Source organism: Silene latifolia, chromosome 6, assembly GCF_048544455.1.
Source record: "Silene latifolia isolate original U9 population chromosome 6, ASM4854445v1, whole genome shotgun sequence".
Taxonomy (NCBI): domain Eukaryota; kingdom Viridiplantae; phylum Streptophyta; class Magnoliopsida; order Caryophyllales; family Caryophyllaceae; genus Silene; species Silene latifolia.
In genome coordinates, this window is record NC_133531.1 from 121197130 (window position 1) to 121211206 (window position 14077).

General features: G+C 37.9%; 1 protein-coding gene across 2 annotated transcripts; it reads right to left on the reverse strand.

Moving 5' to 3' along the window:
- Window positions 1–911: 911 nt before the first annotated feature.
- LOC141587180 (lon protease homolog 2, peroxisomal-like) lies at window positions 912–13555 on the reverse strand. Of its 2 annotated transcripts, none has more exons than XM_074408621.1 (17): window positions 13295–13555; window positions 11990–12102; window positions 11673–11781; window positions 11266–11435; window positions 10931–11022; window positions 9691–9870; window positions 9506–9589; window positions 8856–8983; window positions 8208–8409; window positions 7921–8127; window positions 6769–6899; window positions 5933–6146; window positions 4331–4633; window positions 3770–3964; window positions 1999–2244; window positions 1391–1492; window positions 912–1313 (listed from the first exon to the last, which is right to left on the reverse strand). In XM_074408621.1, the coding sequence occupies exons 1-17, from the start codon at window positions 13399–13401 to the stop codon at window positions 1230–1232; spliced, it is 2667 nt and encodes an 888-aa protein (XP_074264722.1). In that variant the 5' UTR covers window positions 13402–13555; the 3' UTR covers window positions 912–1229. The 2 variants fall into 2 exon arrangements, with proteins under 2 accessions (XP_074264722.1, XP_074264723.1); XM_074408622.1 differs by having other exon boundaries at window positions 11673–11775; window positions 13295–13533.
- Between the last annotated feature and the right edge of the window lie 522 nt (window positions 13556–14077).

Here is a 14077-nt window from a genome sequence, read left to right on the forward strand (position 1 = left end):
AATCTTCATAACAATGACTAGGTTCAAAATAATTTTCCAAACTTGTTTATCTAGCAAATCCTGTGTTTCAAATGCCTAATCCTCCGTCACCTTTAACTTGGCCCAAAAAATCCTACTGCACAAGTGAACCGACCTTTTCCTCCATCCCGCCCAGTATTTGAAATGCCAATAGAAAAGTAAATACAAAGAGCGGGGATAGAAGAGATGAGAGTCATTCGAGCTGCGGGTGACAGAATACCATTCCACGACAAGATACACTTACGCCCATGTTCAGCTAGGGTAGGCCATAGAAAACTTCCCTTTCCAATCTTCTAAATTCTGCAGGCAACCCAACTATGAACCTAGTGTCCCTGTCAGGGACATCCTTGGTTTCCAAAAACAACTTGCTACAACCCCCTCTAATTCTATTACGAGTTGACTCACTAAAAGTGCTGATTTTTCATAATCGATATATATTTATCATAAACATCAGTCAAACTATTCCAAACATCAATAGTTCACAGCTTGGCTTGTTTGGCTAGGAATGGTTCTCCCTTTTTCTTTACAAATTACAGAAGTAAAAAAAAAAAATCAAGATTCAAACTCCAAAAGTAACACCGTCATCCCTTCTAAACTCACCCCCGAACCAAGTCACATTCCAGAGAGGGCTTGCATAATTTGCAGAAAGCTGAGGCCCAGATTTGTGCAGATATCGGACATGCCTCTATACTCTACCATCATCACTGCCTGCCTTCCATGTGCAGGGGGAGCGCCTGAACTGAGAGTTTGGGCCATGTAGAGGGCCGAAATGGAGTATTCATCTTCTCAAAGACGAAGAAATGTTTTGAATCTTCTATTTGGAGGTCACTGTGGGTGTCGCTGTCTTCGCCTGGAAATGCTCAAAAAGCTCATACCAAACAAAAGCCTTGCTCTTAATTCAAAAGAATCCTCAACTTTTTTCCAAAAATACAGGTCAAGCTGTGTAGATCCACTTTTATTACCCCGTCGTAGACAAGAACCTTTACGTATGGGGACGGGGTTCATATTACAGAGGCAGTGTGTCTGGAGTGAATGTTAGTACATAAGATTATGATATTGGTGGTGTAATATACAGGAGGATATACATTGCGTGTAATGTACAAGTGGAAGACATATATTTCTTTCAGTACATCGTGGAAAATATGAAGATAAAGATAAACGTGCAGTAAATTAACCATCTCTGTCGATGAAGCCATGCCATCAACAACGGATCATAACATGGCTTGAAGTCGCCATGGATATCCGCCCTCAAAAGCTTCGTCTAATACATCTTCCACTCTCTTGGCAAATATTATCTGTCCATTAGAAAATCCCTTGTTAAGAGAACCAGAGAATGAAGTGTAAATATAAGAGACTTTTGAAGAGAGTAGACCTCAAGTGTAGAAAGAACAGGTGCTGGTACTTCGGCCAAATCCTTGACATTCCGATGAGGCAATATCACCCGCTTTATACCATATCGATGTGCTGCTAACACCTGCTCATATCAAGTAAAACTAAGCAACCATTTACAAATAACTCAGCTACCATGATGTACAAAGATAGTAGCAATTTTCAGTGTCATACCCAGTGTTTTTCCGAATTTTATGTAACCTTAGTTATGTAAAATCATAATCCCTCCACTCATTTTGGGTTACTACGTTTTACGCAATCCTCCTCACAATTTTTCAAAAATGAAGCAAAGCCAAATGAATGAAGTATGAGATACTCCTAAATTCAATGAATAAAACTTAAGGTTACACTAGTTAGCCTGAGGCACTTTTAATTGATTACTCAACAATTATTTGGCGAGCTATCAACATACTCATCATTTACGGAGTACTTGGTAATACACATTGCTTTGTGAAAAAAAATAAATTAAAATTATAAAACCCGATTCGGAGAGAACTCAGCTTCCTTGATTGTACAAATTGAAGAATAATGAGCTAGAGCATCAATGAAAGAAACTAAATAATGAAAGGTACGAAATAAGTAGTGGCTCACCTTATCCTTAATACCACCCACAGGAAGTACAAGACCCCTTAAGGTTATCTCTCCGGTCATTGCTGTATCTGCCCGCACTCTTTTTTGACTTAACAATGACACCAATGCTGTGACCAACGTCACTCCTGCCGATGGCCCATCTTTAGGGATAGCCCCTGCAGGAAAATGTATGTGAATATCGCGCCCCTTCATTATGTTGGCATCAGCAGCTGCTACCAATTTTAGATCACTGGCCCTTGATCTTACCTGTTCTCGTCCAAATATAACAAGGAAGAAGCAAGCTCTGTTAAGCAAAAATCCGCAAGTGAAAGTACATGCAGCTCCTTACAAGTTACAACCCTATCAAAAAAAAAAAAAAAAAAAACTCATCCAAACTCGTAAAGAAAAACCCGAAGAACACTCAAACCCAAGTTGACCACATCCAAAACAACATGGCCAAGAATAACCCGCTTTGAAAAAAACCTTGATAATCATCAACCCCAAAACCACAATATTTACCTGACCGACAATCACTGACCCCGAAAGTGAGCTGAACAAAAAAAGACCCAAAGCTGTAATGTCCAGACCCGCTCAACCGCACCCCCAACATGGCAATATAAGATAAGTGGGTTTTAGATTGGTGAGAAGACAACTTGAATCTATTTACAACTTCACTGCACCTACGACCACCACCACCAGAGCTACCCCACTATCATAACATCTGAACCAACAAAACCATCACGATACTAGGAATAAAAAAAGGGCAGCCCGGTGCACGATGGCGTCCCCGCTAGGCGAGGGTCCGGGGAAGGGTCCCACCACAAGGGTGTAATTGGGGCAAGCCTTCCCTTGCCATTTTGGCAAGAGGCCGATCCAAGGACTTGAACCCGTGACCTCACGGTCACAAAGCAACACCTTAACCGGTGCGCCAAAGCTCCCCTTCATCATGATACTAGGAATACATCAATAAATCTCGATTGATTTATTTTCGTGAAAAAATAATTTGGGGAGGGTCGATTGGAGAAATAGTGGTCCACATTATCAAAATAATGGGATTGAGAGAAGATCACAAAGGGAGGAGGAAGGGGATTTGGAGAGAGGATGTGACGGAGTCAAGAACAGGAGGGACGATGTCGGGGATGGTTGGAGAGAGAAAAAACAACAGCGCCGCGCGAGAGAGGATTCAAAGGGTTGGAGAAGGAGCAGGTGGAGTCAGCGGTTCCCAGAGGTGGTTCATAGTGTGGCTGGTGCTCAACGCCAGTGGGTTCATGGTCAACAATGGTGTGGTCGTTTGGCTTGCTGGAACAGGAGGAGATGCCTTAGGGGTGGATGGCCGATGGCGGTTGACTACTTAATGGTGTAATTAGTGTATGGTTAATGATTAATCGATTAAGTTAAGTGAGATTTGGTTAGGTTATTAATGAAATATTTTGTTATTAAATGGATATTATCAGGATAACTTAATAATTTGATGGCATAAAACTTACTAGAAAGGGAAAGAAAGAGAAGTGAGAAGAAAAACGAAAAACTTCTTAAAAAGGAATATATGAAGCAATTAGGAGGACGGGGGGAGTACTTGTTAAAAATGACAGGAATTACAAATCTTATCGTGAAGCAACCTGACTTGCGACTTGGAGATTAAAAGTTAAAACTCCCGGCACAGAAGTTAGGAGGGATCCCTCTAAGGGCGTGGCCGCGTAGGACTGGTTGGTCCATATGGTTTAGCAGATGCGGCACATCCTTCAAAAGACGCTAAATGAACATGATCTAATGATAAAGAAAAACAAATTACCCAGGTAAGAGCAATTTGTGCTGATTCCTTGATAACACTGCCAAGTTGTCCAGTGAGGCGTAAGGTGCCTTTCCCACCCATGGTAGTGGCTTCAACATACTGAACCTCCCCACCATGAACCGTCCACACCAGACCAACAGAGACCCCAGGATTTGCAACCCTTTCTGCAGTTTCTCTATCATCATACCTTGGTGGCTGCGATCACAAAATTCATTTTGAGAGACTAAAAAATAACTGGCTAGCTATATGCGATAAATGAGGAACTCTATAAGAGATAAATGCTAGTACACATAAAAAATGAGGCACCCACTGTATCATTCCTAGTCTGGCAAAAGTTAAGAAATAAATTGGCAAAAGTTAAGAAATCACACATTCAGAGAATAATCAATGTGGATACCCGTAGAGACTCAGAGCTAGTGGATGATAGGTCAAAGGTACGAATCCCCTTTCCCATTTATTGTATTGGCCTTGCGCCTCACTTCACACAGACAAAAAATAGTATCGCCAACATGGAGAAACAAGGGGAAGGATTAGACGGAGAAAGAGTATGAAAAAACTCACACCGAGGACATTTTCAAGCAGAGTCTCATCCACGATCAGAGGAGATGTAAGTCGTAAAGCATTTGAAAAATCTTGATTATTGACGCCCATGGTAATCACCTCCATTTCTACTTCTTCTCCGTCAGCAAGTTTGCTTTCCAGAATAGGTGAAGAAAGCTGATGGATATCTTTACTAACTGATGTAGCATTATCTTGCTCCGCAACTTTTACAGCTGCTGCACGAGCCAATGCAGACAGATTTCGCTCTAAATCCCGAACACCAGCTTCTCTAGTATATCCGTGAATCACAAGTTTCACCATATCCTGACAGTATAGAGAACAATAAGAGTTTAAGAATGATAAGTGGCATCCTTGAATACAGGGCCTGACACTTGGTAGAGATTGCCTTTTCACAACAACAAAAAATACCAGTGTTTGAGGAGGTGGTGGTGGTGAGTAGCGGATCATATCATTAGCTTAAATGCGGATGGAAAGTATAGTTGGCAAGCTGGTTTAGGTACAATATATAATATAATGTGTGGGAGCAGTGGGAGGTCTTTGCTTCAAATAGAAAGCGCATGGAAAATGCAAAATAATTGAAGAACATATCAATTAGAAAGCTTAATGAACAGATTATTCACAAGGGAACACATTCAATGTTTTCTTCTTCTAACCTCACTCCCTTCACTATTCATCGTAGTGGTCTTCCTATAGACATATATAGTCACTGACAACTACGGAAGAACGTCCTTATATACGAAATAAGAAAATTCCTACTTCTCTATACCAACTGAAAAAATGATTAAAATAACGAGCATACAGGTAAGCTCATCTAAAGAGTGACTTGACAACTCCATAATGCTTTGGCTTTAAAGCATCATATTGCATGTTAATAGATAGCAAAAACATCTATTACGGAGTACATATCAAAGATACTGCCAAGAACAAGTAGTAAACAGCAAGTGACAAGTATCACTACAGTGACAACAGTTGAATTTTCTGATAAGAACTTCTAGTACACATTGAGTACCAAGAAATTTATGATGCATACTTTGCAAGGAGTAGATGAGGGCAAAAAAGAAAAATCTCGAACGATTCATGAGAATAGTTAGATCATTAGAATGCCTAGGGGCAAGCATTTGACCACTAAGGAGGTAGTCTGAGTCTCTGAGAACAGAAGTTAGAAAGGGATATAAAATATTTTCAAAGAGAGGAAGGTATTAAAAATTCAAAAATAGAGGATGACTGGGGAAAAAACACAGATAATAATTACATTTGGATAATTTGAGAAGAACAAAAAGAAACAAGCATCAGTAAAGCAAGAGAAGATCGATGGAGGACAGAAAGAAGCAATAAAAGAATAATAACACCCCTCCCCTTGTTCTAACTGTAATTATTCCTAGACTTGCCTTAAAAAATTAGATCTGAACATTTCTTATGAAGCCATAGAATTTTTGTTGAGGTTGACTTTGGTATATATGGCTCCTTAAATCAATCTCCTTTGTTCTGTTTATAAAGGTCAAGGATGGGATAATGCCCATAAGCGAAAAGGAGAGATGAACACATGTGCGCCCACCCACGTGCCCTCCCACAAGCTGTGCAAAGATTTGGAAAAGTGAATACCTCTGGAATCTGAAGGAAGGCAGAACTCAATCCATGTTGGTCTAGGACTCTTGGTAAAAGATGTTGCATAGCAATGTTGAGCTTCTCTTCAGGTGTATATCCAGGCAGTTCTATGACTTCCATCCTATCCCGGAGGGGTGGAGGGATAGGCTGCATTTTATTTGCAGTTGCCACAAAGATAACATTTGAAAGATCATATGGAACATTTAAATAACTGAATGGTTGCGGTTAAGAAATAACATTAGGTTACTATAACGACTATTTTATAACATGGTACAAAATGAAGTGTGCACATGGCAAATTCTTCATTAGGGATAAGTATTTTTTAGACCATGTATATGGATGCTAAATAGTTAACACGCTCTTCATTAGGGATAAGCATTTTATTTGGCCCTTATTGAGGGAAGAACAACCGATGAGATATTCTAAGAAATAAATCTTAAAAAGGAGTATGGAGGAACAAAAATTATATTTGGAACCTTAGACATTTATATAAACCAAAGAAGGTTAAAATCTGAGTGTCAACCAGCTAAAAATGGAGGGCAGCAACACCGGCAAGTAGGAAACAGAGACAGCCAGTTTATCCTACTCTTCTATCCAACTACCTAGTCAAAGGCAAAATCTGCGCCACAATCATTCCTTCATACTTCACTCGCCAATTCTAATTTCACCCTAAAGAGGATTAAATGATTGTCGCATAAGGATTTTTTCAAAAGATGCTGTGTAGTAACATATAAAAACCATAAGAAAGTTTCTTCTCAAAGGTTAGAACCATAGACTGGAAGTAATAAGCATCTGTTTTCAAGAAACAAAAGAATATATCACAAAAAGGATACTGGTCATTGAAAGTTCGGTTCTGTTCAGGATCAAGAACCTCTAGTAAAGCTGCAGCAGGATCCCCACGGACATCGGAGCCTGTTTTGTCTATCTCATCCAATAGCATAACAGGGTTGGAGACACCCACTCTCTGGAAACCGACAAAAAACATAACGAGGACAACAAAGAAAGAAATAAACAGCAATACCACATAGTCAACCATAACCTGAAGTCCTGAAAAAAGAAAAGTAGCAAAAGCCATACAATAACCATAGAGCTTCAAAGGCTCAGGGGTCGGACACATGCAGCCTTTGCCCGTGTTAATAGCACAAAAAGACTGTCTTGGATGACCCATACAGAAAACTACTTTGAGGATTGCATAACTGCAACTAATTTTGTGAGCCTTTTTTTTCCATTGTAATCCAGAAGCAAAGGGTAGTAACACTCCAGAAGAAATGGAAACTAACAAAGGCAATACAACAAAAGGAAAATCATCACAAAATTCAGCTAACACCCGCAGATGGCAGTGACAAACATATAAAAGTAACCTTGTTACAGTATAACGCTAAATGTTTAAGACGAGGAAGAGATTTTGGTCAAAAATATAGCTTCATGGATTATGCAATATTCAGATTGGGGCAAATCAACAACTACCACAACAACCACAACATCAACAACAACATCAGAGCCTTAATCCCAAAATGATTTGGGGTCGGCTGACATGAATAATATAGCGCGTTCAATAATACGAAAAAAGAAGACTGTCGAAGTAAAAGAATACTATGACTATTCAAGACTCTAGTGGGATAAACTGAAAGGGGCTAGCTAATCTGATAAAATCTCGAGCAATGGAGCAGATTGTTTGGGGAAGGGAGGGGATACAGAAGACGTATTTTATTGGTACTCATTAGAGGTATACATTCACAAGGATATGAAAGCTCTTAGGGAGCACATGCATGAGTTGTTTAGTAGGGTAAGAGATCATAACTAGCATAGCACAATCTCTTTGAACCCATCCAGCACGAGAGGGAAGGATTGTTATTGTAGACAATTTGGATGGTAAAATATAATCAGGTCATCACTTTGTCAATGATAGTATAATGAGCATATGAGAAACCCAGAAGACGTCTTAGTGATAGCATGGAAAAAACATAGTTGTAGTTAAGATTTACCTTTATGCCATCAATAAGGCGACCTGGCATGCTTCCAATGTAAGTCCGCCGGTGGCCCCTGATATCAGCTTCATCCTTCACACCACCAAGAGATATACGTACAAACTTTCGACCCAAAGCAGTAGCAATCGATGTGGCTAAGGACGTTTTGCCAACACCAGGTGGCCCAACAAAGCACAAAACTGGTCCTCTTGCATCTGGTTTAAGCTGCAGTGAGCTCAAACAAGGTGAGTATATAGTTCTCAGTAACAAACCAAAAAAGCCTGACTGAATATGAAATCATCTACCTTACGAACAGCTAAATATTCAATAATGCGCTGTTTGACCTTGACCAATCCATAATGGTCAAGGTCAAGACGCTCTTTAGCAGCTCTAAGATCTAGTTTATGCTCTTCAGTAGCTTTCTTCCAGGGAAGATCAGCAAGAAGTTCTAAGTAAACGCGTGAACTATGATATCCAGGTTGCTGAGGCTGCATTTTCTTCAATCTCCTGTAAAGTTTGAATTAAAAAATCCAAAATTTAGTGCACTCATCGATAATATTCAAGTCATTCAACTATGATTCTTTTGTTTCTAGGATTAACAAAGCCTATTGTATAATCATTGGCGGATGTATGATCATAAGATTCAGAAGTCATAACCATGGGGTCCAGGGACATCGGGAAACTAAATTTTTGAGCATTATACTCAATTATTGTTTCACAAAAAATTTAAATAAGTATCTTTGAATGCAAGTAGCTTTGAATTCTCAACAGAATCCCAGAAACAACATACCCTGCGTCCACCATCATGTAATATCCTCGACAATTGACATATTTACAAAGTTAAGAATGTTAAATTGCTTTAGCTAATGAGGAAACAATTTCCAAGAATGTAAAAAAGACAAAGAAAGAAAAATCAAAGAGCATTTTTCTAACGAGTACATAAAAAAACTAACCGCAACTCCCTTTGCGCATGCTTCCAAATATCTGAAGGCATTCCTGCATTTTGCATTTTTCTTTCAAGAGCAGCAATATCATCCTCATCATCATCATTATCACCAAGTTCCTCTTTTATAGCTCTCATCTAAGTAAGATGAAATACAAACACATAAAAAATGAACTTCAAAAAATAGCCAGAAAGTGAAAGTTGAAAGCAATTTAAAATTACACAAAGATGATTGGCTATGAAACATTCACAAGCCAAACCCGGAGTGAGGAATGAACAATAATAAAGATCTCATTCTGAACTAAAACAAGGTCTAGTATAAGTGAGTACGCTTACTAATATAACACAAAAGTGGATGTCAAAAGATTCTAGAAATACAAGCGACAGTTGTCAGACGTACCATGTACTTAAATCTGTCTGATCAAGATTATATTTTTCCATTTACTCAAAGCACAATGTTGTCATCCATATGTCAAAGTCGTCTTATTGATTTCAAGTAATTAAAATGTATCAAGATAAATATCATTCAAAAAAAAAAAAGATAAATCAAGCTGTTGCAAAGTAAAACAGGGGAGAACCAATTAGCAAGAGTGTTTCCCATTTCCTAATGCATAAAGAACTAAACGGCATGTCCAGTAGAAACATTTACTCCGTACAAACCTGCTGCCTTAGAAGGAATTCTCTCTGTGATTTTGACAATTGTCCTTCAACCTTTTGTGTGATCTTTTCAGCTACACGAATAGTCTAGCGAGGCAAATCCATTAAAGCAAAGGGGCATTAGCACAAAACTAAAATGAGAGATCATTATTCGACGGATTGAAAATGCAAATCATCTTAGAAAGTACCTGCAGATGCCTTTCAACCAACTCAGTTGCTTTTGAAAGCCTAACCTTAAGATCAACAGAATCCAACATAGCTAGCTGCTCTTCGAAACTTATTTCAAAGCTTGCAACAAATATGTCAGCCAATTTATGAATGGGGACAGTCTCCAAAAGAACTTTTGTCCTCCCAGCCGCTTTTTGTTTCTGGTAAACATAAAGACCAAGTGAATATCAACTAACAAAAAGAACAATTTACTAACAAAGACAGCAGAGACCTCACAAACATCTACTTGTTTCAAAAGCCTAGCATCCCACAGAAATCATTGCTCACAATTACCTTATTTGCTATCTAAAAAATTTAAGAGGATATATTTACTTCCGTACAGAAAACTTAATAAGAAAATGCATCCAAGAATGAGAAAGTTTGAAAACTTAAGAAGCAACTACACTCAGTCATTTGGTTCCTCTTTGCTTCTCTTTGAGAGAGAGAAAAAAAAAGCTTGCAGTTATACACAGTATAACGGTGTAATAGACAGGCCAATCAACATGCTAAACCATGAAATAGATATTGATTCTCATATTACTCTATATGAGGTTTCCTTTTATCAATCTCTCCTTTCCACATCTTTAAGAGGATCCTTTCGAGCAAGTATTGATTTGCCTACATACTATCTTAGGGGTTGTTTGGTTCGAAGTATTGGAATGGTATGGAATGGATTGTGATACCATAGTGGTATGAAGTTAGAACCCCATACTTGCTCATAAGTGTTTGGTTCGACCCTGGAATGGATATAGAGGTAGTAATAAGAAGGAATGGAGTTAGAAACTTGAGTAGACACATGGGTATGGGATTCCAAGGGGTTGGAATGGAGTTAGAATCCATTGGATATCTAACTCCATTCCAAAAACCTCCAACCAAACACTAGAATGGATTGAATCCATTCCAAAAGCTCCAACCAAACACCCCCTTAAATGATTGAGCACGAATATAAAAGGATAAGAGATGTTTCTTACAAGAATGAAAAAAAAATGTAGTCGATCTCCTGGGAAAAAATTAATAGGACAGAGCCCTGTTATAAACTAAGTGACCTCATATATGTTTCATACTTCAATGAAGAGGTTTTTACCCCAATTCAAGAGCTTTCATTTGTTTACAATGTGATTGCCTAAAACTTCTGACGGGTAAATTCTTCACACGGGGGGATTATGTTTTAGAATTTCGGCCTAGATGAAACAAGGCATTTAAGGAAGATCAAACCTTTACCTGCTCAAGGACAGAGATAAGTTCCATGGCAGTAATCTTGAACTGGCGAGCTAATGCAACAAAATCGGGCTCCTGTTCTGCTTGTTCCATAACTGAAAAATACATGGAAAAGTCATAGTTCTTTAGGGTGTAAAACCAGTATGTCCACATCCATATAAGTTATACTAATATACTAGCATTTATGAAGAGAGAGAACTTGTCAAACTAAACAGCACAAAAAGTCAATACCAGAAAATTGATTAAGACCTGTTTGCGACCGCACAATTGTTCAAGTACTCTATGTTGGGCATAATGTTAATCCAAAATCAAAACTGTTTTACATTCAGATCTCTTACCTGATTTCGTGATGTCAAGTGAAGAAATTTTTGCAGTATAATAAGTTCCTCTAGTATTTAGTTCCAGCACACTGAATCTGCACAAGCCTTCAAGTACCACAGTATATGTAACCCTGCCACTTGGTTTTTCCACTCCTCTTGAGAGATGTAGTGCTCGAGCAGCCACTCCCCTACATTGTCATTCACTTTTCTTCATTATCTCGTGGTTATTTTATATCTTAAAAAGCTTTTCATAAACAAATGAGAGAGTATCATGTGGTTCACAAGATCACAAGCGGGGGTGTTCGCCTGGAAGTTTCAAAATAAACCCATAAAGCCATAATGAAATTTGCATCAATAAAGCACCGACCTACTACTACTTCACAATTGAAGAGGAGAAAAGCATAAAAAACCAAATTACAAAATACCTGTTGTGCCAATGAACAGTCTCCTGCTGACTCTTTCCACCTGCCTTGGGAGAGCCTGAGAAAGCTGGCTGATTTTTCGGATTATGTTCGCTAGAATCAGTTCCTGCACCTTTACAATGAATATTTTTAACGTTACATAAGAATATTTAGAGGGAATGCCATAAAACATACATAGTAGTAAAATACACAACTTTAAAATTACACACAAATCACAACAAGAGCTGAATATGTCATTCAAACAACCTTGGGAAATATTCATATAACATCTCCAAAAATACGGACAAATTATAAGGACTATGACAAACAGAAGCATGAACCTGGATATAACACAGGCCCAGCAGATTCAGAATCCACAGCATCACGTACAGGAACTATGCCAATTAAACCCTTCTCTTCCCTTTGCCATAATTCTTGCTCCACAAGCTTAACACTGTAAAAGAAACAAAGACAGATAAAAACAACATGCAAGTTTTTCTAGTTTAGCCACGTCTAAAGAAAGATATTTATCTGCCAAATCTTTGACTGCCAATTTACAATACCAATGACAAATGTATTCTTTTAAACTGTTGATGTAATATTGCAATGTCTTTTAGAACACCAATCTAAATTGTAGACCAAGGTTAACGGCTTTCTTTCTATGCGCTAAAGTAGTTAAATGAAAGGCAATTTGGACCGAAACAAGTATCTTGCATAAATTTGCCATTTGCATAGCAAAACAAGCACAATACTACTACAAGATTAAGAGGCAAACAATCCTAGAAATCCATTCTTCTCTTAGGACTACTTGTTCCTCTAGTTTTATATCAAATCACTCTTTTATCTAATTCATCAGCTCTAACTCATACAAGCATCAACGGAAGCTTAATGGAACCACCCAAACTACGCAAGGATGAAAAGCACCCTCAAACCCAAATTTCTGTCAGAATTGTTTAAATGGAACCTTAAAGGCAGTGCAACGAACCTTCCCTTTGGATTCAACTCCCCTACCCTTATGCCTTAACAACTAAGCTAGCCCTACTGTGCACAACCTAAACATTACTCACTCAATTCCAATTATATTGTTCCCACTTGACTTCTCACAGTATACAATAGCAACATCTCTTAAAACAACAAAATAGTTGATTTGAAGTTCTGATAAACAACAAAATATTTCGAAAATTGTCATTAAAAATTGAAATTGAGCTAGTGTACTTCCTTCCAGTAAGCATAATTTGCATGCAATAACAATTTTGCATAAACCAATTAGTAGAGTATATATTAAAATTCAGAAATGATGGTTATTATTGAGCAACTAGAGCGAGACATACAACATTAAACCCCCAACTGACGATACAACATTACAACTAACATAATCATCATATTAAGTTATTAACATAATAATAAAATCTCAAAAAAATTACTAGAATTAACATAATAAACTGAATTGGTAACCCATCAAATCAACTTAATCAATGATCATCCATAGAAATTGCCAAATTGGGGTACCTTAGTTATTATGTCGGGAGGGGTCCGGCCATAAAGTCCATACATATATTTTTATTTCAAGATCCGCCACTAGTATTTCAATCGACCCGTGAATTAACAACAAAACATGATAAAAAAAAAGAATGGAACCAACGAACCTGGTAAGAGAAGTGCAGCGAATACGAATAATAGCACCAGGTAATAATACTTTATTTTTGAAGGCTAATATACCAAGTCTATTTGGTAGCTCCATTGCCTCCACCATTTTTATTCTGTTTGTTTGTTTGTTTGTTTGGTTTGTAAGAGAGATACAGAGGATTATTATATTATATAGTGACGGAAGAAGAAGAGTAATCAAATGCTCCGTCTATCACAATCATTCGTTTGACAAAGGAGAGAAAATTACATGTCACTTGTCTATTTTATAGGTCCTTTTATTTACTTGCGTAAAACTTATTAAAATGAAAATAAATAACAATTGTGTTATACATTACACCGAAATAAATAGTAATTGACTGGACAGAGGGTCATGACGAGGGAGTGAGTATATATTGTTGAGGGGATTAAGTTAATGATGTAATTAGAGTGACATCATCATGTTTACGGATGATAGTTTAGAAGGAGCATCGGTTTTTTCTTGGTGATGGATTAGTGATGGATGGTCATGTAGTTAGTTATGATTAGGGATTAGATAGGAGTGGAATTATCCTACGTTCATCGAGTCGTACGTGGTTACCTTGTTCACACCACGTTTTGTTTATCAACCACTTCCCTCGGTCTTCAAAACAACGCTCATAGCACGAACACTCTTCCTAACCAGTAGTCTCATATTCAATACCGTATTGGATATCGACACTCGTGTTTGGGTGCAAAATGAGAATTGATTACAATTAAGGCGAAATTTTATCTTCATTTATTTAAATACTAATTTGACACTTGTG

Coding starts and splice junctions, on each gene's coding strand:
- LOC141587180 (XM_074408621.1), bottom strand. CDS start 13,401: ATGGTGGAGGCAATGGAGCTACCAAATAGACTTGGTATATTAGCCTTC. Junction 4,634..5,932: donor CCTTCCTTCAGATTCCAGAG/GTATTCACTTTT, acceptor CTATACTGTCAG/GATATGGTGAAACTTGTGAT. Junction 3,965..4,330: donor TGCTTGAAAATGTCCTCGGT/GTGAGTTTTTTC, acceptor TTGTGATCGCAG/CCACCAAGGTATGATGATAG.